This window comes from Phoenix dactylifera, chromosome 1 (assembly GCF_051530095.1).
Source record: "Phoenix dactylifera cultivar Ajwa chromosome 1, Ajwa_hap1_PhDact_Kaust_v1.1, whole genome shotgun sequence".
Taxonomy (NCBI): domain Eukaryota; kingdom Viridiplantae; phylum Streptophyta; class Magnoliopsida; order Arecales; family Arecaceae; genus Phoenix; species Phoenix dactylifera.
In genome coordinates, this window is record NC_143190.1 from 45,457,728 (window position 1) to 45,484,765 (window position 27,038).

At 41.8% G+C, this 27,038-nt stretch overlaps 1 protein-coding gene across 9 annotated transcripts; it reads right to left on the reverse strand.

The window, feature by feature from the left end:
- Nucleotides 1–434: 434 nt before the first annotated feature.
- Nucleotides 435–27,038, reverse strand: LOC103708165 (protein MICRORCHIDIA 6). 9 transcript variants are annotated; one of them, XM_008792962.6, is made up of 20 exons: nucleotides 26,819–27,038; nucleotides 26,274–26,585; nucleotides 26,036–26,110; nucleotides 25,878–25,912; nucleotides 25,548–25,626; nucleotides 25,355–25,444; nucleotides 25,199–25,274; nucleotides 23,493–23,571; nucleotides 23,207–23,341; nucleotides 21,166–21,264; nucleotides 12,903–13,004; nucleotides 12,676–12,822; nucleotides 11,409–11,501; nucleotides 8,233–8,284; nucleotides 7,989–8,100; nucleotides 4,145–4,395; nucleotides 3,948–4,048; nucleotides 2,088–2,164; nucleotides 1,678–1,720; nucleotides 435–1,009 (listed from the first exon to the last, which is right to left on the reverse strand). In XM_008792962.6, the coding sequence occupies exons 2-20, from the start codon at nucleotides 26,575–26,577 to the stop codon at nucleotides 911–913; spliced, it is 2,049 nt and encodes a 682-aa protein (XP_008791184.4). In that variant the 5' UTR covers nucleotides 26,578–26,585; nucleotides 26,819–27,038; the 3' UTR covers nucleotides 435–910. The 9 variants fall into 9 exon arrangements, with proteins under 9 accessions (XP_008791184.4, XP_017698570.4, XP_088559436.2 ...); XM_017843081.5 differs by having other exon boundaries at nucleotides 4,133–4,395; nucleotides 26,819–27,015; XM_088703310.2 differs by having other exon boundaries at nucleotides 26,824–27,004.

Below are 27,038 nucleotides of genomic sequence, written 5' to 3' on the forward strand. Positions count from 1 at the left end.
AGCCATCAGTGGTAATACATCTTCACCTAGTAATGCAATATACAGTTTATCATTTGTACTGGAAGCTCCAACAGAGGATGCTCGTCCAAAATACTCTGCATATAATCCAGCCTGTAAACTAGATAGGTCTCTTTTCAGCAAAAAAAAAAAAAACTAGATAGGTCTCATACTTCTGCAACATTGAAATGCATATAGAATGTTCCACTCAATCTCTGCTAACAAACATCGACAAAAGTTGATCCTCCTGCTCCGTGAGTACCAAAACTAACATATGGAAACAATACGAACATTATATTTGCACCTTTAAAAATTAAAATAAGGCTAACAATAAATCTGCGGACAAAAATGATGTCCAAGTACGAAAAACTAAACAAGTCATAAAGGCTATCATAAATATTCAGGGCATGGCGTGAAGCTTATGAATGACTATGTTGTTGCTACAAGGAAAGATGTCATTTGGATTCACTTAGAACGTAGCATCCTGGCAGAAAAGTTCATTTACTGTTTAGTAGTTACAGGAACAAATGAAATGAACTGACTCTTTATATCACACTACTTTGTTACATGCATCCATACAACAATGCCACATTGATGACCTCTCCAATATCCCCAATCACCAACATCTAACAGAAATGAGTCCCAATAGATCATGTTGCTTTCATCTCACCATCCAATGGAATATCTTCTCTACACCTAACCCAAGCCCAGGGTAAACTTCATCTTCACAAATAAACATCATCTCAAAATGCCAGGTCAATATACAAAATGCCCTTTCAGAAGGATGACCGATTCATCTCCTTCTCACCTTGCTGATACATGGCTTCGATCAAGAGTGTCGATATTTGGCAAAGCTCCAGGTGCTGCATGAAAGTGGATACATATCTGAAACAAAGGTCAGTCCTCTGGATTACTATTTCTCCACCTTGACTTCATCTAATGATCTGAGTTGCACCAAGAGTTTCTTGTATAATTCTTGAACCTCTTGAAGCTCACTTCTGAACTTTTGTTCCTGCCATCATTATGATCAAATCTTCAACAATTGTATACAAAAGAAAATTATCATGTGGTAGGCCATGACTAGCAGCAGGCATGTCTGAGGATGGATGAACGTGGTTTTCCTGTCGGATTACAAATATGTCTATTATTTAACTTGATAGATAACTTAGTTACAAAAAGCTGCAGCAGGTGCACGAGCGGTTTTGGGCAGAGCTACAGGTTTGTGGTTCTTTCAGAAAAATTTATAAAAAGGAAACGCTTATGATCTGGGACAAGTTTCTGGCTAGATTCCAAAGCAGGTACAGCATTGTAAGTAGAAGTTTCTTGCTGCTGATATCAATACACACAGACTTTTGGAAGGTATACCTCTTCCTTGGAATATATTGAACCAAATTTTTAAGGATGGGACTAGCTATAAAGGTGAGGAGGGTGGTGGAGATATGTGCTCAGTCCCTCAGATTTATGGGGAAAAAAGAACAGGATGCTACACAAAGCCAGAGCTAGAGGCCTTTGTACTGTCCTTTTTTTCTTTTCTTTTTCTTCATGTGCATTTTATAGTCTTCTTTAACAAGGAAACTTGTGAAGCTTGCAAGTAACAAATTTATGCACATAAATGATTCACAAGTGCTCAAATGTCATAGCTTAGGCAATGAAGTTAACATGGATCTGTGAAGATATTACCTTGAGCTTAAGCTGTTTCTCCATCAGCTCGTATTCCAAGCATCTAAACAAACAAACGAACAAAGCAATGAACACATGCAAAATCTAGAAAAGTTTTATATGGTTAAGCATAGGCAACCATCAGACACAACTATAACTTGTCAATAGTATTTCACAGTTTGAATATTTTGTACTTGCGAATATATGACAAATGATTAAAAAGAGATTCTAATGACTTTTACAAGTAAACACTACAGCAACTCTTCATGCCATAAGTGATAGCTAGTAAACTGGCACCAAAATCAGTCCAGGCTGTTCACTCCCAGATAAACCAAGTTATGAGAAGATTTTTCTGAGAAACCTTCTAAAAGGGAATTATGAGTTGCATGATGATGAGATAAATGAAAAGATATAACTTCTAATTTACTCACTGCTTGCGTAGCTTCTTATTTTCCAGTATCATGGTCTTGATCTCGTGCATTCGCTTCTGTCCGATTCCACGGTCATGCTGCATAAATGACAAACATGTTAGGAAGAAAGTGCTACAAGTTTCTTTACAACTCCTACCTCCATGCATAGTGTCTATACCTCAACAGTATATCTCATTGTCCCCAAAAGCATATTATTGAATCTCCATTTTACATCTACCTCACTGATGCATTTATCTTGCCCCCACATAGGGCACATAAGGTGTGCATCTATGTTGTGTGTCTGCTTTCAACATGCACATTGTACATGTGATTTTGTGTGACAAGCATGTCCAAGCACACATGCATGCATTTGTGTTGCATATATTTATGCTTTAGTAACTAGGGTCGGAGGAACTGGTACCGGATACCATACCGGTTTTCCGGCGGAATGAGTCAGCACGGGCCGTGCCGGGCCTGTACCAAGAGAGAAAACCTGCCAGAGCCAGAGAAGAAAAGAAAGAGAGAGGGAGCGGAGGGGGGAGGGAGGGAGGAGCAGCGGCGGACGCCGGCGGAGGGCCGCAGGGAGCCGGTACAGGCCTCGAGGGGGCGGCCTCGGCCTTCGCCCCCCCCCCCCCCCGGCCCTCCGCCGGTGTTTGCCGCCCCTCCTCCCTCCGTCCCATGCTCGCTCTCTTTTTCTCTTCTTTTCCGGATCGAGCAGCGAGCCATTTTTAACGCCAGAACCGTACTGATGCTCACTGGTACAGCTCGAAACAGGCAGAACCATCCCGAACGGTTCAGGACGGTTCTGCATTCCATGTTGTCCCAATAATTATACGAACAAATGCATACATGTTTATCCATGCATGGGGAGGATGCTTTGTTCGTATTAAGTTTGCAATTTTACGTGCATGTTCCTTCAATAATAACCAAGTAGCATCCTTTTTTTTGGAAAGGTGCTTACATGGCATTGCTCCCCAGGGCTTCAAGTCAGATTGACAACAACTTCACTAATATGGCAACTCTATGTTACCTTTCTATATGAATAGAAGCATAACCTACTTTTTTAAATCCCTGTTATATATTCTCAATTACTTGGCCAGGTAAAGGATATTCAGCAGTTCAGTGTTTTAAATCAAGACCCAAGCAGGTCACACCATCACTAATTCAAAATGCAGGTTCCATTGGAAAAGAAAGAGTGGCTTAGGAAACATCTAAGAAAATTTAAGTTACTTTGTTCCTATTTGGTTCTTTGGCTTATCTTCTTCCCCCAAAATATAAGAAGATCGCTAAATACCATCTTTCCTCTTTGTGTGGACTGTTTGAAAGTCTAGGGGCAGCTCAATATTTGTTGTTTGTTACACAGATAGCTTAATTGTGTCATCAATGAAGATGATCACTCAACTCAACAGTCAGGCCTTCTGGGTTTCATGGCTGGTCCTTATCCAGAACAAGCTATTGATTTCAATTGGAATTTGATGCCAACTGAAGGTAGAAATCAAGTTGACAACCAAATGTAGAATACTTTGAAATTTTGACAGATCATACCCTGCTCCATAAGTTGATATCATACAGATGCAGCAAGGCCCACATTACTCGGACTCTTCAACTTAGCCCTAAAGTAACAGCATGTAGCATTTAAACTTGGACATTGAGATGACACTAGGACACAGATCCATTAAAAAGTTTTAAATACTGAAAGGATCTGAAACTTAGACACACCCGTACCCAAGCACAAACCAGAATCCATGTAACGTAGGGGTAAGAGAAATGCAGATAACCTTCATCTGTTGTTAGTCTAAATAATTGGCATTGTACCAGCAACATGATCCATAATAATTAAAATCTTTCTGCTTAAAGTGCAACAAGGTTTCAAACCTGTACCTTTTGAGTACTTCCAAGCCCAGCTGCATTAGACTTGGCTTGCCTTTTTGATGCATCTGCTGCAGCATTATGGCTTTCATGTTTTCTTTTTAGTGGTAACCCTGTTTTATGCATTATAGCAGGTAACAGGTCAGCATAGATAATCAATGGCTTTCACTATTTCATTAGGTGATTTCATAACCTACAGGTTTGTGCACCTGCATCACAGTTGGAGAATTGTCCTGCTGTTGACTTCATTTGGACTGTCAAAGCAGTTACTACTCTGTTGCTTGCTGAAACATTAGGATTGGGCAACAGTTGAGAGGAAGCTAGTGCACCAGAGTTCATCTTGACCTGTTGTAGGCTGCTAGATGTTCTCAACTGATGCATGTGGTGACCAGGAGCAGCTGGACCTGATGTCGTAGGTTTTTTCTTGTTATCATATCCGACCAAATGACAATGAAGGTCCCTGACAAAAATTAGAAGCACCAGCATTGATTTAACAGTCATCAATCTCTGCTGAAGATGAATAAACAAAAACTCTTACACTAGTCAATCTTCATGAGCAAAGAGTAATGATATGCGCATATGAATGTACACAGAATGAAGACAGTTTGATATATAGTAAGTGTATCCAGAGTCTTGTAGGACATTGAAAGAATAAGTAACAAGGAAGCACAAAAATTAATGCAGTTTGCAAATTCAACTTTCCAAAAATTGTGCTTGATTTGATTGATGGTATTTTTGGGAAATGCAATTTCTTGAAAAACATTGTCTTATGTGTGTTAAGAATCACCTATTCTTGTTATCGTCTGTAGGAATGAAAGTTAAAATTGTCCTTTGTCCTATGGTATATATGGATTCAAGGATGGCTTCACTAATTATTAGATAAAATTTCAAGGATGGCCTCACCAATTATTAGATAGAACTGTCTGCTAGAAAACACTCAATGTCTATGATTATTTAGGTTTTAAAGCCTATGTCTGAAGACTTCAGGGAAGGAAAAATAGAGCACCATCACATCCAGTTGTAGATAAAAGGACTTGTGGAGGCGTGTGTGAGCTTAAGCATGCACGTGTGTGTATCAGCAGCTTTCAAGCAGGTCCGAGTCAGTTTTTCATGTCATAATATATCATTAACTCATATTTATTAAACATAATATCAAAATATGGAGTCACAAAGATGATAAATAGAATGGCTCGAAACAATGCTAGTAATATATGAAATTACTATATGTCCTTGTATATGTATCGATGATGTTAATATCAAATGTGAAAGCCTAGATAGACTAGTGACTGCATTGTCCATATTGCATATGAACTAATGGATGATGCTCAGGCTCATGCATCTGACGGTACACGTCAGAACCAAAGTAGCAGGTTGCTGAATTCTGCAACCAGCAAGCCTGAAAAATACATAAATTGAAGCAGTCATCTAAAAGCACACAAAGTGGGAAAAGAAAATCTCCTCTTTCAATTGTGAAAATGAAAACTTAAAGACCACTTTTGAGTTTTCTGTGATACGAATATTCACAAGCAGAAGTTTAATCGCACATCTGTTGCTAACATTAAGAAATGAAAGACAAGAACAAAGAACAATTTGACTAACAGGTAGGTAATTGTGCCAGACCACAACTGATGCTTATTGACATAAGAGAAGATGATATCTGAAGGAAAAAAAAAATTGAACTACACAAATTCATAAAGTAATTTCTCTCCAGAATGTTCATACCCAAGGTCTATCGTCTCAGTACCGGACCCTGTACTAATGCCACACTAGCACAGTGTCGGTACGGTACGAAATTTTTTTGGCATACCGAGTGTCGGTATGCCACCTGTACCAAATACCGGTATGGTACGGTATGCCATGTTCCGTCCGATTCAGGCCGATACGGCATATCTTGTTCATACCTGTGCGATCAATATACAATTTCATCTTGAATCTTGGTAATCTTACTATTGTTCGTTAATTCAATGATTTCTAGTAATTTAATTGCATTTCAATTGTTAAATTTGACACATATGTTCTCAATATATTTCTACATAAGTAAGTTATATTATGTTATATAATAAACAAGCAATGCCAAAACTTCAGTTCACATAGAAACAAGACCAGGATAGTTAAAGCTCATATTCCTGCAATTTTTCTTAAAAAACACATTGCATAAAACAATAAAATATAAGGAAAATGGGGAAAAACAATTTTGGAGGCCAAAATAAGTCATACAAGGGGCATACCAATCATGTCAAAGCATGTCAATCAATTACGTTTGTCAATACGCCAATACGGCATGCAATCCATCATGTACCATACCCACACGGTCAATATGGGTTCGATACAGTATTTCAAACCTTTATGAAAAATTAATTGGTCATGCATGATCCGAATGTTTTAAAAGACTGTAGGTTTCATTGCCCTAGCCACTAGGTGGGCATGACGAGGTCAAAGTAGACCGAAAATAATATTACGGACGCTAAAAACAAGAATCCAAAGAAAGAAGTTTGGAATCCAAAAATGAAACATATTAATTAACTAGGTTCTAAATACTGTGGGACGGAGGCATCCCTAATTTTTTAATGGAATAGGACAACCCGCATACCGACACTTGGGATGGTGGGACGCCCCATTGTCCCACCGGTGTTTAAAAGTTTTGTCAAGTAACATGCAATAGCCAATAAGTAACATGCAATAGACAATAGGAAACACCAATATAACAACATTCAGTACTAGCGCATAAATCAATCTCACCATACTCAAACATGCATTAACACTGGCCTTGAAAAAATTCATGATCTGAAAAAAATATAGCTTTCTATATTTTTTTCTTATTCTATAATTTTCTGCGAATCAGTCAAAAATTTTAATATAGGAAAAATTGTCGCGCTCCAACTGCCTCATCAACTGAAAAGGCATGCAAGAGACTCACAGCAGATGTATCCTAAGTTGTTTTACATTTAACAGATTCCAAAACATTATTATGCTTGGATGCAAATGAAAAATATCCATTCATGGACAAATTAGCCACCTGGCTTCCAAAGTCCACAGAATTTAATCTACAATATTTGTTAACATCACAGGTTATTGAGGAGAGCTCAAGAAGATAATTATTATAGTCTTAGCTTATTTCAAGTTTCAACTATGACAAGTTCCAAGGCATGGATTTGTCTAGCCAAAAATTGGAAATGTTCGACATCTTGCATCTAGTTTAAGGAACCAGTTTAGGTCGCAGCATGTTACAACCGCAATCTTCTTCTCGATGTTAAACACATGGATAAGAGGGAAATCCAATGTCTGAAAGAATTATAACTCTAGTATGCCTAAAGGATTAGTGCTAAACAAGGGGTAGTTGTGATTGAGAGAGTCTTAGAATTTTAATTCACATCTTCATCTCACCATCTGCCATATATTGTGATTGCAATATAAGGCGACCTAAATCGTTTCCCTAGTTTAATTACAAAGTGTTGAGTCAAAGGAAGTGAGAACTAATTCAAGATTCATTATCGTCTTGATTTTTAAATTAATTGATGATGATCTCTTCATTGTTGTTGCTCTCTCATTTGCTTTAATTGCTAACTCCTGCTCTGTCCTTGACATCTTCAGTGATCTTCATTGGCAATTCTCTAACAAGATATGCAACCCCACATATCTAAACAAAGCAAATGAAAGAAAAAAATCTCTTCTCTTAACCTCTTTGTTCTAGTACACACTAATCTTCAAGAATCTCAGCCACTACTTTCCATGTAAGCCAAGCTCATTTTAACCTGTACATTCAAACAGCACCCATAATTTCAATCCTTGAATTTAACAAATGATATACTTCCAGGCAGAGGTCTTAATGAAAACAATGCACCTAACCTTGCCAATTCATCTACATAACCTCGTCAATTTTTACACAGGGGCATGATGTATATATCAGCTAATTTCTGGCACTGGTTAATTCAATTATGGGATGGTATGTCAAGGAAATAAAAGAATAGACCATCCGATGTTTTCTCAGAATAATTACAGTTAATGAATTAAACATAACTGAAGTTTTCCCAGTTTCATAAGACCAGAACTTACCAATACTCATATGTCATCTCTTTCAAGCGGGTCTCAAGTTTCTGATAAAGGTTTGATTTCTCAAAATCCTGCTTATCATGTGTCGGTTTAATAAAATTTGCCTCCAGCACACCTGAAAAATGAGTGGGTGTGGGACCATGAGAAACAATTTAACTGTTTAAACAAGCATGTTAAATTTAACTCTAATACAAAGAACGGACAAAAATACACTTTGATGGAAGAAAAGTGGCTAGTAGCATCTTACCAACAACACCTCTGCCTTTTCCATATGAATTATTAGCAACTCCCTTGAAGGGCTGCAGAAAATTTGGAAGTTATTACTCCTAGTATTGCATGAAAATGACCTCAAAGAAAATCAAAGAACATGGGTTTAAAACAACAAATAGGAATATGCAATGATATGTGATGCATAAAGCAAGCTTTTAGAGTAAATAGCCCGATCATTTATGCCTTGTGAAGATTAAGTGGTCAATAACAAACACTTCTTTCCATCACAAACAGAACACAAAAGCGTAGCCATCTCTAGCACAGATCAGCATATATACACAGATATATGTCTTGTGAAGATGCCTAAAGAGATATTTCATCTCAAGTCCTTCGGTCAAACAATTATGAAAGGCAAGTAGAGAAGATAACATCTTAATACAGAAAGGAAATAAAACATCTTGAGAAATAACTCTAACAACAAATATCAAGATCATGAGCAAACAAGAATGTGGTGGAATCTGCAGCAACAGCTAGATCTAGTACTATGGTTAGGGTTATGGTGGAGCTTATATGGAAAAAGAGACGAAGACAAAGACAGATAATAGGAGATCAATATCAAGGACAAGGAAGAGAGCGATGATCACGAATCTTCTTCCAGTTAACTACCTCAATGCAGTATCAGAGCAGGAGGCCAAGTAGTTGTATCAAGTTCCATTTGAATAAGCTTTAGGGCTCCCTATAGTTAGAAAAATCTTTGTAGGTTAAAAACATTGAAATGATGGGTTCCCCAAAGAACCAAAACCAACCAATTTACACAAAACACCATTTTGTACCTTAAAATAGTTTTATGTAAATTTTCTATCGCAGAGGGTGAGCTTTGGCACAATAGTAAGGTTGCTCCATTATGACCTAGGTGACACAAGTTCGAAACATAGAAATAGCCTATCCGTATATAGGATTAGGGCTGCGTACATCTGACCCTCCCTAGACCCTGCAATGGTAAGAGCCTCATGCACTGGGCCACCCTATATATATTTCCTACGGTAATCTACTTGTTCAGGTTAGGTATAAACCGGAATACCACCTTTTCCCATAACATAACCATGACACCTTAAGAACAAGGAAATGAAAAAAAAAAAACTGCCAGATATTAAGGCAATATTAATTCAGTTGATTCTTGAAGGTTCTTGACAGGTTGACAAGCAGTCACAGAAATCTACTCAATCCTTCAATGGAGCCTTTTAAACATTAAGTTCTGCTCCATGACCAACCCAAATATAATGAAAAGTTTGGAGGATGATAATGATGACGATTTATCACATGGAACAAGATAACGGCACACTATCATTATAAAATAATAATGCTATTCCTATACACTAAACAAAAATAACTCATTTTAGTTGAACAAATGAATTTTTAACAAAATAAAGAAATGCAGACCAAATACTTGTACAAAAGCAGAATTACAGCTGAGAATTAAAGAATTGGCTGAATCATATCATTGAATGTCATCTTTAATTGGATTTAACTTTTCAACGTCAACGAAGGGATGAGAAAGTATAAATAGCTAGCAAATACAATAAAAGTGTGGAAAATTATTGGCAGCAATGTGAAATCCTGTGAGTATCATTTTAAGCAATCTTACCAGCCAAGAATCACTTTATAACTGTGTCAAAAATAATTACCTGATAGCAGTAATATCTCTAAATGCATGTCAGAATCCTTAACTCTAGCCCATCAAATAATGCTGTGAAGGTCAACTATCATTAACAGCAAAATTATGGAGAAACTAGTTTGAAGAAAGTCAAGAGTACCAATGCTCCACCTACTTCAGAGCTCTCACTAGAATTTTGCAGGATAATTACGATCAATATAACTATAAAGTAAGTGCAACATCAACAAGATAGTATGAGCACAATATACACACAGGCATAAAATAATAAAAATAAGCAGGAAAGACATTCGGATGCTACTCAATTGGTTGACCTCAGAAAGCAATAAGCATTATACCTAAAAAAGCAATTTGTGTAGCAACCAGCTAAAAATAGTGTGAAGAAAGTTGCTTCATATATATGTGCATCTGGTCTCATTTCTACAGAAACCATTTTAATGAAACATCAAACCAGTGTACAATTAGATATTGGTCTCAGGAAAGTTGCCATGTACAGTTTGTGTATTAGAGTTATTTCTAGAAACAAAATTATAGCCTGTTTAAACCAAATGGCATGAAAACACTCCATAAAACTAATGCATTAAAACATAACTTCTTGTTCAAATGACATAGTGCAATCCAAACATTAAAAAAAAACGTCAAGTTGCACACCAAAGCCCAACCATTTTTTTGAATTAGACTTGAGCAAAACTGGCCCAAACCATCCTGCCTGAATTTGCGCAGGCTCAGGTGGAGCAGTCCAGCCTTACAGGGTGGGCTGGGTCGAGATTTTTAGGCCCAACAAGAAGTCGAGACAGGCTCAGGCTAGCAAAAATTTTAGCTTGCCCTGGACCAACCCAAACTGAAATTTGTATAAAATATTTGTACCTTCTGTATATTATGATATAGTTATCCTACATCCACCAAGTAATTAAGGGTCTTTGTTCCCCTGTTCTTCCCTCCAATCATTCCCTTTCTCCTTCAACTCTCTCTCCACCCCTCCCTTCCTCTAATCCCCCATCCTTTCTTTTGAAAGCCATCAGATTCTGGCCAACCATTACTGCGTATACACCCAACCCTCTCTCATTCCCTCTTGCTATGGTGGCATTATCACCCACCACAGTCCAGAAACCAATTCCTCCGCAACACAACCATCAAATCCCTTAATACCACAGCCCAAGCATCTCTCCTCTCTCTCCCATTCTCTTTGATTCTACTTCTACCCTTCCATCTCTGTTGCATAGTTGCAGCTGCAGCAGCAGCAGCAGCCGCCGCCAAGGAACCAAATGGAGATCAAGATCCCCCACATGACTAAGAAAAAACAGGCTGGTCTGCATTCGGGCTAAGAAAATTAGACCTGAGGTCAAGCCAGGCTAAGCTGGGTCCAACAAATGGGCTCTTAATCCTATGCTACAACTCAACCAAACTAATGCTCGGAATTATTTTAGAAGTGTTGATATCACAAAGATTGCTGATCACATAGTGGATATCCAATAGAAAAAGGCAACAGTTTCAACATTTCATTATTTATAAGGTTAAGAAATGTAATGTCTCACTCTCACCAATATTAGACGATTCTTGTGGTAGATATTGAATCCATGAACATTGATATCTGGAGCACCTTCCAAAAATCCAATCGTGGTGATCACAGCAGCCTGAATTGAGAAACAAATCCATTGTCAACTATCTAAATGATGGCCAAAAAAATCAAATAATACTACTATAAGATCATGAGGGGGACATTGGAACAACTAATTGTACCATCAAATAAAGCCTGATATGATATCAAATTTGAGTTAATTATAATGGTTTGATACAAATTGTTTTAAGGAAAAATTTCTGAAATTTGAGCAGAAAGATGATGCTTGGACTCAGACTTCTCATTCTATGTTTCCGTTTATGTTCATCAGCACATCAATAGTTCAGTATACAACAAAAAATAAAGGAGTATAATCAAGGATGCCGGTATATATGTTGAAACCTTTACTCTTAATCCCATTATAATTTCTCGATATCTTAAACAAAAATAAAAAGTTCCATATACTTGGGCCCATTTCCCCTCCCCTAAAACTCAACACTATTAGAAAGGAAGGCCAGTAGTAATTACATCATAGACCAGAAATACACACACATATGCACTTGAAGCATCTGATGATCTCTTATTGAAATGCTAATTGAATATGCTTATCAAAATACATTTCATCTTATTGTTCCATAATTTTGTTTCACATTTAACACTTAATACATGTTTTATCTGTTTATGTCCTTTTATTGTTTTGAAATACAAAGTAATAGTCTAAACCTTGTCACTTTCAATCATCATCCAACTCTTTTCAAGTCTAGATTTCATGGTATATTACACTCGCCCTCACATGGCCTTGGTTAGGAATTTGGTACCTACATTCAAAGAAGCGACATCAAGTGACCGGTCATACTGTATGCTCAATTCCTCAATAGGGCATTTAAAGTTTAATGCAACAGTACACAACTAACCCATACACATTTTGAAAAAGCTAGAATTATAATGTGAAACATGGGTCATCCAGACAGTGGAAGAAATGAAGAATGAGAAAGCAAGTCACTTGAGGATTACTCAATTAGAGTTAATCATGTTAAAGAAAGAGAAAATCAGGAACAACAAAACTATTATAGCCAAGACCGCCTATTCAGATTAGAGATCTAGATAATATCAATATTTTTATTCAATACCTTTTTGGAACTTCAATATATCCAACAAAGATAAGATTTTATTGAACATGCTATACATTTAAGCAAAGATCACACCAATAAGAGATCAGCATATTTGCATGCAATAAGTTCAAAACAAACCTCCATGACTCCTCCAACTTGTGGTTTATACAAGACGCATTCACGATATATCAAATCATTAGCAATATGGTGAGGCTCAACCACTTGCCCACGCAAGATTATTCTGAAGTGTTCCGGTGAATGTAGATACAAGATGGATATGTATGCCTGTACAGTTTACAAAGGGAACATTAATATAAAAGAACATTGTTTTAAAGCGTATTACAGCTCAATTAATCAAAACTTACTCGAAGAGAATAATGAAGCCGATTTGCAATATATTTTTGTGTAAGTACACTTCCTTTGCCATTTTTTTGCACTGATCGGTGTGCTCCACAGATAGTAATATCCTGCAAAAGCGGACATCAAATATTCCCTTAACACAGCTCCAACAGACTTAGTAGGACAGAACCAGCTTACTCATCCAAACATATCACTGAAAAAACTGACAATGCAAAGTTCTACATGAAACTTATTGATGAGCATGATATAACGATTAGAAACTATGATGATAGAAAATTATTACCAAGGCAAAAAGTTTGGAAATAAGCAAGTCTTTAGCGAACAATGCTGATTTTAAAAAAAAAACTAGGAATTGAAATGAATTGTTTACAAAGAAAAAGAAATATTTGCAGTCAGACTTCTTTAATAAGTTGCAAGAAGATGAAAGAATTCCAAATAGATATTGATGGGGGGCAAAATGGATCGTCCTACTCAGGGCATGGGAACGTTCCATCCCGGCCGGGCAGACCACAACACCAACCAGGCAGGACCTCGGTCCTGCTCAGAACCAGCCTAATCTCGGACTCCACCGAAGGCCCAGTCGACCTCGGCCGGATCTCTCCGCTGCTACGACCTACAGCAATCTCTTCCGATGCTTATAATGACATCCCGAGCCTGAGCTCGGAACGCCCTGCTATGTTAGTTGCGAGCCAAAAAACTTCTTCAACCACAGGACTATGCGACGACGCGCCCCGACCGAGGTCGAGGCGTCCTTATATTCGCCGACGCACCCCGACCAAGCTCAGGGCGCCTTTTATATTCGACGACACGCCCGGCCAAGTTCGAGGTGCCCCATCCAACAACACGCCCCAACCCTTGAGCTCGGAGCGCCCTACCGAGCAAACCTCGAAATCAGAAAAGTTAGGCCGACCTCAGCACCCACCAAGCTGACCTCAAAATCAGTATGTGCGTGCCTATGCCCGCCTACATGGCCGTACATTACAACTTCACTGCGCCATGCTTTGCTTGCTGGCCAACGACAACCAAGGACAATGCCATGCTGCTCCAGCCATACTCTGTTACGCCTATCAACAGCTTACTGTTCGTAGGAATGGCTCACGCCATGCGCCCCAAGCAAGCACTAGTCATGCGCCTTCTGTCTAAAACTCATCTCTTTTCATGATGAGGACGGATCATACCTCCGCCACCTAGGCACCTCTACGGGAACTACAAATAGCCCCATCATGTAACATTATAGGGAGGAACTTTTGGATCAAGTAAGATCCACTCTAACTGGAGCATCGGACTCCCTCAACTCTCCCGGTGTGGTTACCCTCGGGCCGAATTTCAACCACAACATTTGGCGCTAGAGAAAAGGGCCTGAGTCGTTATCATGAGGTTAAGGAGTCACGGAGCTCCAAATGCATCGAGCAGCCGGGTACCAACATCCGGCAACTCGTTTCAAAGTCCACCCCCTGCAGCACCTATGCCGGCGGACCAAACCCTTCAGGTCCAGCCAGAGCAGTTTTACCTGCTCGCCCAACAAGTCTTAATACTTACCGCGGCTGTTCAAAGCCTCCAGCAAGTCGAAACTTCATCCGTCACCGAGCTCAAGTCCAGACACTCTAGGATCAAGTCGTAGAACGCTATAAGGAGCGCAGTCGATCAAAGAGCAAATCCCCCCGGTGCAAGAGAGATCCTCCTCGACCTGGGAGCACGGTTCGTCTGATGTCTCCCCTCCAGAAGCTCAAAAAATATACTCTCCTTCAAAGGTTTGGAAAGTACGCTCCCCTCACATCCACCCGGGCAAAGATCCTCGAGGAGATCGAGGGTCGCAGCTACCTCCTCCCATCAAAGATGCGTCCATCAAGGCCGCAGAAGCGCTCGGACGAGTACTGCCGCTTCCATAGAGATCACAGTCATGACACGGAGGACTGCTACCAGCTCCGTGATGAGATCGAGGCACTTATCTGCCGAGGTCAGTTGGGTCGATTTGTCCGTAGTCAAGCCGACAGAAAAGAGTCCGAGGGACATAGCCCAGAGCCGCGCGAGGGGCAGAACGACAATCATCCAATCGCAGGCACCATCAACGTCGTAGCCATGTATCCCATATGCTAGCGGCTCCTTGACCTCAAGGGGCAGTGAAGAGGCCTCATCCCCATCAACCCAAGTCAAACGACCTGGGACTCAAGCTACAACCCTCGGACGGGATTTTAGCCCCTCCAGGTTAGGATTTTAAATCCCAGAATATGTTATCAATAAAACTATCCTCTAAGACTTCTTTGAAGCGTCTCTAAAATGCCTTAATGGACTCGACATGCCCCGATTGTCTCTGCAACACGAGCTATATGTATGACGACGAATCTACAAAGTCGCCCCTCGAGCTCGGCTCGGAACGCCCTGCAGTGTCGACCGCGAGCCAAAATGCTTCGCAACTGCAGGATCCGAATCTACAAAGTCGCCCCTCGAGCTCGGCTCGGGACGTCCTGTAGTGTCGACTGAGCCAAAGTGCTCCGCGACTGCAGGATCCGAATCTACAAAGTCACCTCTCGAGCTCGGCTCGGGACACCCTACAGTGTCAACTGCAAGCCAAAGTGCTCCGCGACTGCAAGATCCGAATCTACAAAGTCGCCTCTTGAGCTCAACTCGTGACGCCCTGCAGTGTCGACCGTAAGCCAAAATGCTCCACGACTGCAAGACACGAATCTACAAAGTCGCCCCTCGAGCTCGGCTCGGGGCGCCCTGCAGTGTCGCAGCCAAATGCTCCGCGACTGCAGGATCCAAATCTACAAAGTCGCCCCTCGAGCTCGGTTCGAGGCGCCCTACAGTGTCGACCGCGAGCCAAAATGCTCCGCAACTGCAAAATCCGAATCTACAAAGTCGCCCTTCGAGCTCAGTTCGGATGCCCTGCATTGTCGACTACAAGCCAAAGTGCTTCATGACTGCAGGATCTGAATCTACAAAGTCGCCCCTCGAGCTCGGCTCGAGACGCCCTGCATTGTCGACCGCGAGCCAAAGTGCTTCGCGACTGTAGGATCCAAATCTACAAAGTCGCCTCTCGCGCTCGACTCGGGGCGCCCTGTGTTATCGATCGCGAGCCAAAGGGCTCCCGTGATTGCAGGAATATAAGGCGATGCGCCCCGACCAAGCTCGGAGCGCCCTCTGAGAGTCGCTCATCAACCGCAGGCGCCCTGATCTGAGTGGGGGCATCCTGAAGAGCCAAAAAGAGCCGAAGAGGCTCATCGACCTCAAGCGCCCTGATCTGAGTGAGGGCATCCTGTAGAGTCAGTTAAAAGCCGAAGAGGCGCCCTGATCTGAGTGAGGGCGTCTCTATCCTCGAGCTGCTTCCAACCCTCGAGCTCGGTTCTATCCTCAAGCTGATTCCTACCCTCGAGCTCGCTTCTATCCTCGAGCTGGTTCCTACCCTCGAGCTGGTTTTTCCTATTCTCCAATGACACCCCTCGAGTCGGACTCGGAGTGCCCTGCAGTATCGAATAAAGAGCTACGAGCTTGTTCAACTACAGGTACCCTTATTCTCCAAAGTCATCCTGCAAAATCGACCACGAGCCGAAAAGGCTCTCCCGACCTCGGCCTCGGGAAGAATCTGAGGGCGACCCGAGCTAAAATCAAGTGCCCCAGCTGAGGTCCACAGAGATCTACAAGACAGAAAAGTGCTAAAGCTTACGACAATCTTCTGCCTAAAAAGCTTCCTGGCACACTATGGTGCAAAAAGGAGACCTCGAGCTCAGTTCTCCCAAAAAATCTGAAGCAGACCTGATGCTCGACCTGGATGCTTAAAGCGCACCAGTGGACGGGTTCCGGAATAAATGAGCTCTTCGCCGGCTTTGCAAGGTTATCGCTAAGTTGGAAGTAAATGCTGAGCACAGAGACTTGGCAAAAACTTCACACAAGGGTCCTACTATGTGAAGGCTAAGCCAGCACTTAAACTATACAGCTTGGACCCTATTTAACCAAACACAAAAGCCTAACGCAAAGTACCAAGTGAGACGAGTTCAAATACTTCGTCGGACTTCAAAATGCAAAGCATTAAAAGAAATGTATTTCATTGATATTAAAAGGGCCAAGGGCCGAGTACAAGAGGAGCCGACCTTGAGGTCGGGCTGAATATAAAAGGCCTAGGCGGCCGACTTTACAAAAAGAAAAACAAAAGCTAGCTCAGTCGACTTAGGCAACCTCGGCACCGACCTTAAGAGCAGCTTCAGTTTCGACAACAAGAGTTGTTTCGACGCTAGCCTCAGTAATGGCTTCCGACTCAGTCCCAGCGGCAACTTCGGGGATGATCTCCGGCCCAACTTTAATAATGGCCTCTGTAGCATCCCCATCCTCCACTCTGGCAGCTTCGCCTAGGTTCGGTTGAAGGCCGCTGGGGTCGACTCCAGGGAAGAGCCGTTGGGCTTGATCACGACAGTTCTCAAAGCCTTGGATCATAACACTAGTAGCCCCTCCGCCAGCTCATCAAGGGATTCCTTGGATTGATGAAAATTCTCGACAGCGTCTCGGGTAGACTCCCCCGCAAGCCTCTCGAATCGCTCGGCCCTCAGCCTCAGGGCCTTGGCTTCGTCCCGTTGGCCGTTCAGTGCAGCTTTTAGCTCGGAGATACGGCCTTCAACATCCGAACAAGCTCGAGCGTGCTCGACCTCCATATCTCGGATCCGGACGAGTCCGTCCTTAATCGGAGCTTCGGTCGCCCGTGCTTTCTTCTTGGCCTTTTGATGCTGCTGCTCGGCGACCGCCGTCCTCTCCTCAACCTCATGCAGTCGCTGCCCTCTGCTCGGCCTTGCGCAGCCATTGATCAACAACCGCCGCCCGTTCTTCGGCCTCCCGTCTCCGAAGCACGGCGTGTTCCATCCTCGGCTGGAGTACCCTCATCCGCCCCCAATAGCTAACCATGCCAGACACTAACATGTCGACTATGTGGAGGAACTGGCACAAAAGATAAAATGTCAGTCAAGGTCGAGCACTTACAAAGAAAATGAATGAAAAGTGGGAGGGTTACGTTACTCACAATGATGCTGGCTGAATAAGCCTGACCGGCGAAGTCGTCAAGGTCCTGCTCCTCCATTCGAGCTCAATCGCGTGGAAGTATGGCACAGCTCACGAGCAACGTCGTTGGACTCGAGAGCCATGTCGTCCTCGAACACGCGACACTCAGGTCGGAACCGCCTCCTCCTAGGCTCGAAGGGAGCAGAGTCGACCCCAGCTGAGGTTGGGACCTCAGGAGGAGCCGAAGCCCCAGCTAAGGTCGAGACCTCGGGAGGAGTCGTGGCCCCAGCGAGGGTTAGGACCTCGAAAGAAGTTGGGATCTCGAGCCCGCTCCCCAGTTCGAGACTCGATCCGCGTAGTCGGGTGGCCTCACAAGCCTCCCAAGTTTGGCCGACAGACACGCCGGCCACTTGTTCAGTGGTGCCCCCTGTCGTCGATGGGGGCACCTTGGCCTCCACTGAAGGGACCTGCTCGGACCCAGCCCGAGCAAGGTCAGCAGCATCAATCTGTGCGAGCTTGCCCCGCTCAATCCCAGAGCTAGAGGCAGCTCTAGTCCTCTTCGGCTCTCTCAGACTGAGCTCCGTCCGAGGCGGCCACCCTATTCCTGTACCTGGCCATCAAAGTCTCGGTGTCGAAAATCATCCCTACGATTTCTGGCAATAGAAGACTTAGTTAAAATCCAACATGAGAAAAAAAAAGAAGATGTGTCGTCCTTACCCTCGGGACGAGCCGAGCTCAGGGCGACATTCAATAAGGCCTCTTCTCTGAGCAGGTCGGAAAACCATAGAGTTCCTTCCAGCTCGAGCAACCTGTCTAGAACGCCCTGCTCGGACTGTGACAACTTGAGGAGCTTGTTATTCACCGCAGCCCACAGAAAGCTCTAGGTCGGGTTAAACCCCCACGATCGTTCGGAGAAAACAAAAAAGAATTTATCCTTCCACCCATGAATGAAGGAAGGAATGCTCTGGAAGAGCTTGTGGCCTCCCCGAAAAGAGAAGTACCACCATCCTTTATCTGCGGGGTTGCCTTTTAATATAAAGCAACTTCGAAAGACGCTCATCAAAGGGGGTAGACCATGTGCAAGGCAAAGCGCGAGAAAGCCGATTATCATTCTCTACGAGTTCGGAGCGAGATGTGTGGGGACGAGATGGTAAGCCATCAGGAGCTCGTTCACAAACTCATGCAGAGAAAACCTCAACTCTGCTCGGAGTGTTTATATATATACCCCAATCCGACCTTTAGGTGGGTCAGCGACTCGAGCCCCGGGCTCCGGAAGCTCGAGGACAAACTCAAGAGGAAAGAAGAATCGAGCCCGAACCAGGCCCAGCTCCTCTACACTGATGCTCGAGCTGGTCCCGTACGGACCTTGGTTCACCTCGAGCTCAGCCTCCACATCTGAAGAAGCCTCGGCTCGGGATGAACCTGTGTCGAGCATCAGGGCCCTCGTTGGCGACCTCATTGCCTTAGTCACAGAATTAGGAAAAAAGGAAAAAGACAAGTTCTCCGAGCGACCGAAAAGGGATAGAACACCTACCTAAGAGTTCGCCGAAGAAGATGACTAAGAGGAGGATCGTCGGGAATCGAGAGCAGGACTCGTCGCGAAGGTCGTCGGGAAGCTCTAAAAACACCCAAGGAGAAGCTTGAACACCACACAATGGCGGCCAAGGAGAAGAAGAGTGGGGGCAAGAGAGATCAAATAAGGACCCTAGGATCTCTCCTAGGCCTTATATAGCCCACTACAACGGCTCTGATCGGCTAACCTAAGCGATCAAGAAGCCAAATCTCGCCACGTGGCAGGCTCGGAAGCCCCCTCGGCAAATCTTCCCAGATCGCAACACTAAAAGCCAATCGTTATGGGGGGTGCTTCAGAGAACGAGATATTAATGATCGGCCCCTCGTGTTCCATCAGGCAAGGTGCTTCGAAGAGTGGGGCATTAATGATTGACCCCCTTTGCATTCCATCCAGCAGCGCCTCGAAAAGAAGCACGCATGTGGCACATTAAAGGGCTCCCACAGCCGTTTCCACCTGGAGCTACGTGGCAGTTTAAGCCACCTAAGTTCGGCTTAAGAAGCCCAGCTTGAAGCCGTCAGCCCCAATAATACACCAAGTGTACCCTGCTCGGTGTACGCATCTTCATGAGCACTTAGCCATGACGCAGGACAACCAACAATCCAACTACTTCCTTCGCCCGAGCCAAAGAATGACGCGACCTCAGAAGTCGGAGGGCAAATGATGAAGGACAAAATGGATCGTCCTGCTCAGGATAAGGGATCGTCCCATCCCGGCCGGGCAGACCACAACACCGACCAAGCAGGACCTCGGTCCTGCTCAGAACCAGCCTAATCTCAGACTCCGCTGAAAGCCCAGTCGACCTCGGCCGGATCTCTCCGCTGCTACGACCTGCAGCAATCTCTTCCGATGCTTATAACGACATTCCGGGCCCGAGCTCGGAATGCCCCGCTATGTCAGCTGCGACAAAGAACTTCGACCACAGAACTATGCGACGACGCGCCCCGACCGAGCCCGGGGCGTCCTTATATTCGCCGACGCACCTCGACCAAGCTCGGGGTGCCTTTTATATTCGACGACACGCCCGGCCAAGTTCGAGGCGCCCCATCCAACAATATGCCCCGACCCTCGAGCTCGGAGCGCCCTACCAAGCAAACCTTGAAATCAGAAAAGCTAAGCTGACCTCAGCACCCGCCAAGCCCACCTCGCCAGATACATGATGCGACCTTTCATCGAGCTCAGCCTTGCCCACGACCGCATCCACGTGCGTGCCTACGCCCGCCTACATGGCCGTACATTACAACTTTACCACTCCATGCTTTATTCATAGGAACGGCCCACGCCGTGCACCCCAAGCAAGCACTAGCCGCGCGCCATCTGTCTAAAACTCATCTCTTTCCATGATGACGGGCCATACCTCCGCCACCTAGGCACCTCTACAGGGACTATAAATAGCCCCATCGGGTAACATTATAGAGAGAAACTTTTGGACCAACTAAGATCCACTCTAACTGGAGCGTCGGAGGGCCCTCGTCGGAACCACCGATGAGGCTTTGTGCAGATACACCATCACGCGGGAAGTGGCTCCCCTTTCTCCGCCCCAGCCGACAGCTCCCTCGACTCCTTCGACATGGTTACCCTCGGGCCAAATTTGAACCACAACAGATATATTACATAATAATTGATGAATCATGGAGTTTTAGCATTAGCATATACTTTCTGAAAAAGAAAAAGATGCTATGAAAGAAAAGGTTCAACAAAAAAAAAACACAAACCTTTGGATCAGATTCAAAATCAAGCTCCATATGCCCATCATCATTAAACCATAAATTGTACACGATAATTTTCGTACCATGGGGTCCTACCTCATCAAACTGCTCAGTACATCCACAACAAATACAAATAAGTTCTAAAAATAACAATAAACAAGAAATATAAGTGCAAAAAACTAAGCAAAAAATACATCTTGTACTGAGCTTCCATGAAACACGACCCACAAAACCATGCCCACATCTTGCAAGAATGCACCAACAAATAGAAAATAGAAGGGCCGTAGAAAGTGCTCAAAGGCTATGGAACTAGTTGGTTGCAAGGAGGAAAAACCTAAATAGTAGTTATATCCACGAAAACTTTTAATTGACTGTCTGCTCTCCAGAATAGTTTAAAAATATGGAAAAATGGTTTTCCATATTTGTTGGAAATTTTTGACTTTCCATTTTCCAGTGGAACCAAAAAGAAAAGATCAACTTCTCTTCAGCTAGTCGCAACCCTTGTCTTCCTGAAGTCATGAACTTATCTAGCAAACAAGGAAATGGGAAATAAAGAATTATCTTTTTCACAGTAAGAAAATTATTTACTATTCTTTTTCCATATTTTTTTCTATTGGTTTCATTTGCAACTAAATAGACCCTAACAGAATAACAAAGATCAAGAATGACCGTAAGTTTCAGTTTATGATTAAGGTAAACCTCCTATCCGAAGTGTAGCGAAGGTACTCATTAGAGAACTCAACAATCACATATCACCAGAATTGTCTCAAAATAAAGAATTTAATAAAAAAAGGCTCAAAAAATGGATGCCCAAAAGCCACAAAATACAAATACCACATTACAAGTGAGAAAAGACTGTTGAATCAATTAAAAAAAATGGAAGAAAATGTTGAGCGTTTATGAGCAAACAGCATGTGATGTATGAACAATTGATTCCCAAGTACCTGTCATTTACTGTCAGGTGTCAGGCACCAATTCTCATGCTTACTTTCCCATACTTCCATGTGGCACACATTGTAACTGCATTAGCATGAGGATGTCCTAATCTACCCTACTAAGCAAAAATAAACATAAAGCTAAATAAAATATTGATAACTATTAAGAGAATATTAATAGTCATACTCTTCTAAAATGTCTACCACAGATGGTTTTTATGGCTAACCAGATCCTAGCTAAAACATAGTTGGCAAGGTTAGGTTTAAACATCTTACATAGGAATTTTAGTTACAAGAGGAGCAGAGAAGTTGCACCTCCTTCAGTTTTAATGGTAGTTTCAGTCATTTTAGTTAAATAAATTAATAAGTAAATTTCCATTGAAATAAAAAATAAAGAAATATCAAGCCATTCAGAATTTATCCCAAAAATATTGTATTGTCATCATTTTTGTGATTCATGCTGAAACAATCAAAAAACTATTTCTCAAGTGTAAAATGTTCAAATTCAGCTCTAGAAAACATCAAAAATACATCAATTTGGTCCCATTAATTAGCTTCAGGTGAAATTCAGAAACCAACCCTGGTTTGGGTCTATTCTGAAGGCAGCCTTGCTTTTTGGTTGCAAGTTTTGGATGAAACTTCAAATCATGTTGAAGGAAGCTTCTTTGCTGCTCATAGACAGGACTTAGTTTAGTCAAATTTGAGTGTAACAGACCTTAGTCTCCGATTTCGAAACCAAAATAATCAGAACAGCAAAATAGATAGTTTGTCCTCATTGCTTAACTTCTTGTGTCCCATCCTATTCCAGAAGATGTTGGTTGTCCTGATTTTATCATGACCAAATCCCTAGTTCATTACTTTATGATAATCTTAAGGGCACTGCCACATTCTTTTCTTACCTCCTTTGCCACTCCCATCCCCCCAGCGCCCCCCCCCCCCCCCCAAAAAAAAAAAAAACTCCCACAACCAAACCCCACCACCACAGCAAATCAAGTGAAAAAAACAGTGACCGTAACTAATTAACAAAGTCCAACCACCTATGTGCTTCCGAAAGAAAAAAATAAAAAGCGAATATGCAGGCATAAGCAAATATAAGATTGTTTGGGGCTTACCTGTTTCAACAATTCAGCTTCTGTTGAAAATGGAGACCATTTTAACAGCATCAACAAATTATCAGAAAATTGCTTGGTGTTATGGCGACATAGCCTCTCAAATAAAGTAGTATGTGGATCAAATTCATAATCCACCTGCAGCAAGCAGAAAATTGAAAACTGTGATGTCAACAAGATCCTTTTATGGAAGGAAACAAGCACCAATATGGTACACAAATAATTATCCGCGGGAATGAATGCAAAAATGATAGGATAACAGAAATAAGCATCTCAGTGCTAAACTTACAGCTGGTACTACTATATCATCGCAACCTGTTTGCCTCAGAAAGGTATAAGAAAGGAGCCCAATGCTTTGGGTCAAGATCCTGTTGAATCAGAAAATCATCAATGGAAAGAAATAAGTAGCATACCAAGGCAATGATCTGTGACTTTTCATAATGAATGAATTGAAAAGAATACATTGATAATTGTTGTCTATGCATGACTTCTCACTGCCGCAAAGTAAACAGCAGACTTCTATTTTGTTTGAATAAGTTTCCTAATTGTAGCAGCTTTTTTCCATTTAATAACAATTACATTATTCACTTTCACATCTCAAGCCAAATTAAACAACATACAAATTAATCTTTTAAAATAAAAATGTAGACTATGACTTCATCCTATAAATAAGGTTTTGGAAAAACCTTTACTTCATAAACATGACGAAATTTAATTTTCTGCCCATCAACTATATTTATGGTGACGGAAGTTGTGAATGCGGTTTGAAATGAGGTAAGAAAGCAAGAGTAGAGACACCACGTATCCAATTTTGTCATGCAAGCTATTATGCAATCTGTATACATCAAGGTTAGAAAAGTTGGTCTTGGTTTCCATTTCAGCCAAATCTCTGGAGTTTCAATTTTCTATTTTTCACAGTTTTCGGAAATTTGGAAGTTTCACTCCAAGTTTGAAGTTTTGGTCGGAAAAATTAAAATAAAAAAAAACCCACAAAAAGTTAATATAGAACTATAGAGAATATTTTTGTGTTATATATGGTCCTTCATTTTTGTAATTTCAACAAGTTTAGGCTGAACTTGATGTTGCGTATAATTAAAATTAATTATACTAGTTTCTTTTTTTTTAACTGAAAGTTTGTGCATATAATATGTTATTTACTTCTAAAGTTTATTTAAGTAAATTTCCCAATTATATTGTATTTGGACATTACTTCTCTATTTTTGAGGTTAAGTCACTATTTAATTAAATATATGCATTTGTAGACAGTTTTACTTTATATAAGATGCTATTTTTGTGAACTGCCTCGTACATAGTTATTCACATTAGTTTTTAGAAAGTACATTAGTGCAGGTTTGTTTGGATGCCTCATTTTATATAAGGACTGCATTTATTATCTATCTCAGCTTTTAACTCAGGAAAAAAAAGGAAAAAAATTGAACACTGATACAAATATATATACAATATATACTTAGATAACCTTAACATGATTGTGGACAATGCTTAAGCCTCTGTACAAGGCCACATACTGATATCTTACAGGCATGCACAGTCTGCCATAATGCTGTATAACAAACCCCCACATCAACACATTCCACACTGTTGCAGCTGGAAGAACAGAGAATACCTTGTGTTGGTACAGGGGACATACAGACCACTGAAACTAGACCAAAACTAGCACGTTTCAACCAAAACTGACCAAAAAGAAACTTTAGGGGTCAGATTCTACTGGTCTTGGGTGAAATAAATCAGTTTTAGTGAAGTCAGTTCTACCACTTGGCATCAACTAATTGAACCATTTTGGGTCATTTCATGCTAGTAAAAACTAGTTTGAACTGATCTGAATAATTGGATGAAGAATCCAAATAATATAACATAATGCAGTTCAAGTATTTGCATTAAAAAGAGAACGCCTCTTATCTCAAAAATTCTGCATGAAGAAACTGGTACTATGAGAAAGGGGGTAATCATGAAGACATCTTAACAAGAATATGCAACCTTTTCTTAGTGCAGCGGCTGAAAACAATAACATCTGCCCCAAGCCGCATGGTGCTGGTCTTGAAACCATTTCCATCTGGTAGACAACTTAAGCAATCAGTGCAAAAGCAACAGAGTAAATAAAAACATGCAGAATAAAACGAGAAGAATCCATACACTGTCCAATAGAAGAATCTGAATGTTTATCTGAAAATCCAAAGCTCATGCAACGGCGCAATGATTCTGGATCCATTCCTCCTCCATCATCTTATTCATACACCCAAATTTTCAAGCAAATTATAAAATTGAAAAATCCAATTCTCACGAGAAGTCATGGATGTGTTAGCAAATAGAAGAAGGTTTAAACTACCTCGAATCAGTAAAGCAGGGTTTCCATTCCGTGGATTTATAAATTTATCTATGACGACAAATGTAGCTCCATTTTGTAGCTATTGTATCAAACACCATGGTGGAAAAATCAAAGAAATAGTTGCATGGTCAATAACACAGCCAACAAACCTCCAATGAGCATAAAATTAGTAAAGGCAAAATAGTAATACAGCTCATACACCATCAGGCGAAAAAGTTGATTTTGATTTGGCGATAATGTAAAATAATGTATCATTCAACACTATCGCATCGAGTTCAGCACAAAAGGTTAAACCATCAATTAGAAATAAAGAAGACAGTTGAGGACTACCTCATCAACTGCATTATCAAGCAGTTCTGCTATGGCTGCAATTGAAAATAAAGAAAAGAAAAGAAAGAAAGAAAACAATCAGCACGATTAAATTTGTATGTGTCTCAGGAGTAACAATAAAGGGTCATATATGCTGGTGGACAACATCCAAGACATACCACCAAAAGCCCACTTATGCGAAGTTGCATTTGAATGCAGAAACTTGGGATGGATCCGCAAACGATCTGTGCCACCTGGGCAACCAAAGAATGGAAACAAACCACTGATGACGCAACCACAAGTCAACATACAAACCCAAGAAGACACAATGTGCATTGAGCAAGAAAGAAGAGCGAGGCAGTTTCCATCAAACATGCGAAATCACAATCAAGAATTAACAGAATGCAAGTCAGATACTTTGAGATACTTGTGCAAAAGCTTGTCTGGGTTCGTAATCCCCGGATTTCCAGAACTGCCGGCAGAGAGGAACAGGAGAACCAGGCGAACCAGGCGGAGAGGCAAATCCATTAGCAGATGAACTCCCTTGTTCTGATATGCAGGAGCAACTATTCGAACTTCTCCTCTCCTCGACTTCTTGTTTTATGGCATATTCTTCGCATTTTGATAGACTATTCGCAGACAACAAAGGTTTAACATCGTTCGCAAGCGCTTCTTCGATTTCTTCATCACTGGACAAATCGATAACGTCTGGAAAGCTCATCCCCGAGCCTGAAACGCGAAAATAATACATCAAGAAATTAAAGCAAATAGAAGTAAATCGATCGCACTGCATTGGTAATCTTCGTAAGTACTAAGACACAAGCAAGCATTCGTGTATGCTTTCATAATCCGCAAGCATTTATAACAAAATTATATACTACATAAATGACAACAGCCCCATTTAGGGTTCCAGTCCTTAAAGGAGGGCAGCCATCTTTAAAAATCAAGAAGGCAGTGTTAACCGGACACGAAGAAATTCAGGAGTAAGCCTCTGTTTTCCTCCTCTCCTCTCCCCTCTCTGGCAATCGGCGACTTCTCCTCTGCTCTTGTCAGCCCGGACCAAAGAAGGGCCGGAGTCGGAGGCCGGAAGAACTGCAGGTGGACGGAAATAGGGTCCAAGTCCGGGGGGAGAGGCACCGTCTAATTCTGACCCTGGATCGGATTTAATAACGGGTGGGATCC

What these genes read in the sequence shown, in the direction of transcription:
- LOC103708165 (XM_088703281.2), bottom strand. Translation starts at nt 26,649, where the DNA reads ATGCAGTGCGATCGATTTACTTCTATTTGCTTTAATTTCTTGATGTAT. An exon ending in ATGATATAGTAGTACCAGCT is followed by an intron (nt 23,342 to 23,492) that starts GTAAGTTTAGCA and finishes TGCTTGCTGCAG; the next exon opens with GTGGATTATGAATTTGATCC. An exon ending in AAGTTGGAGGAGTCATGGAG is followed by an intron (nt 11,502 to 12,675) that starts GTTTGTTTTGAA and finishes TTCTCAATTCAG; the next exon opens with GCTGCTGTGATCACCACGAT.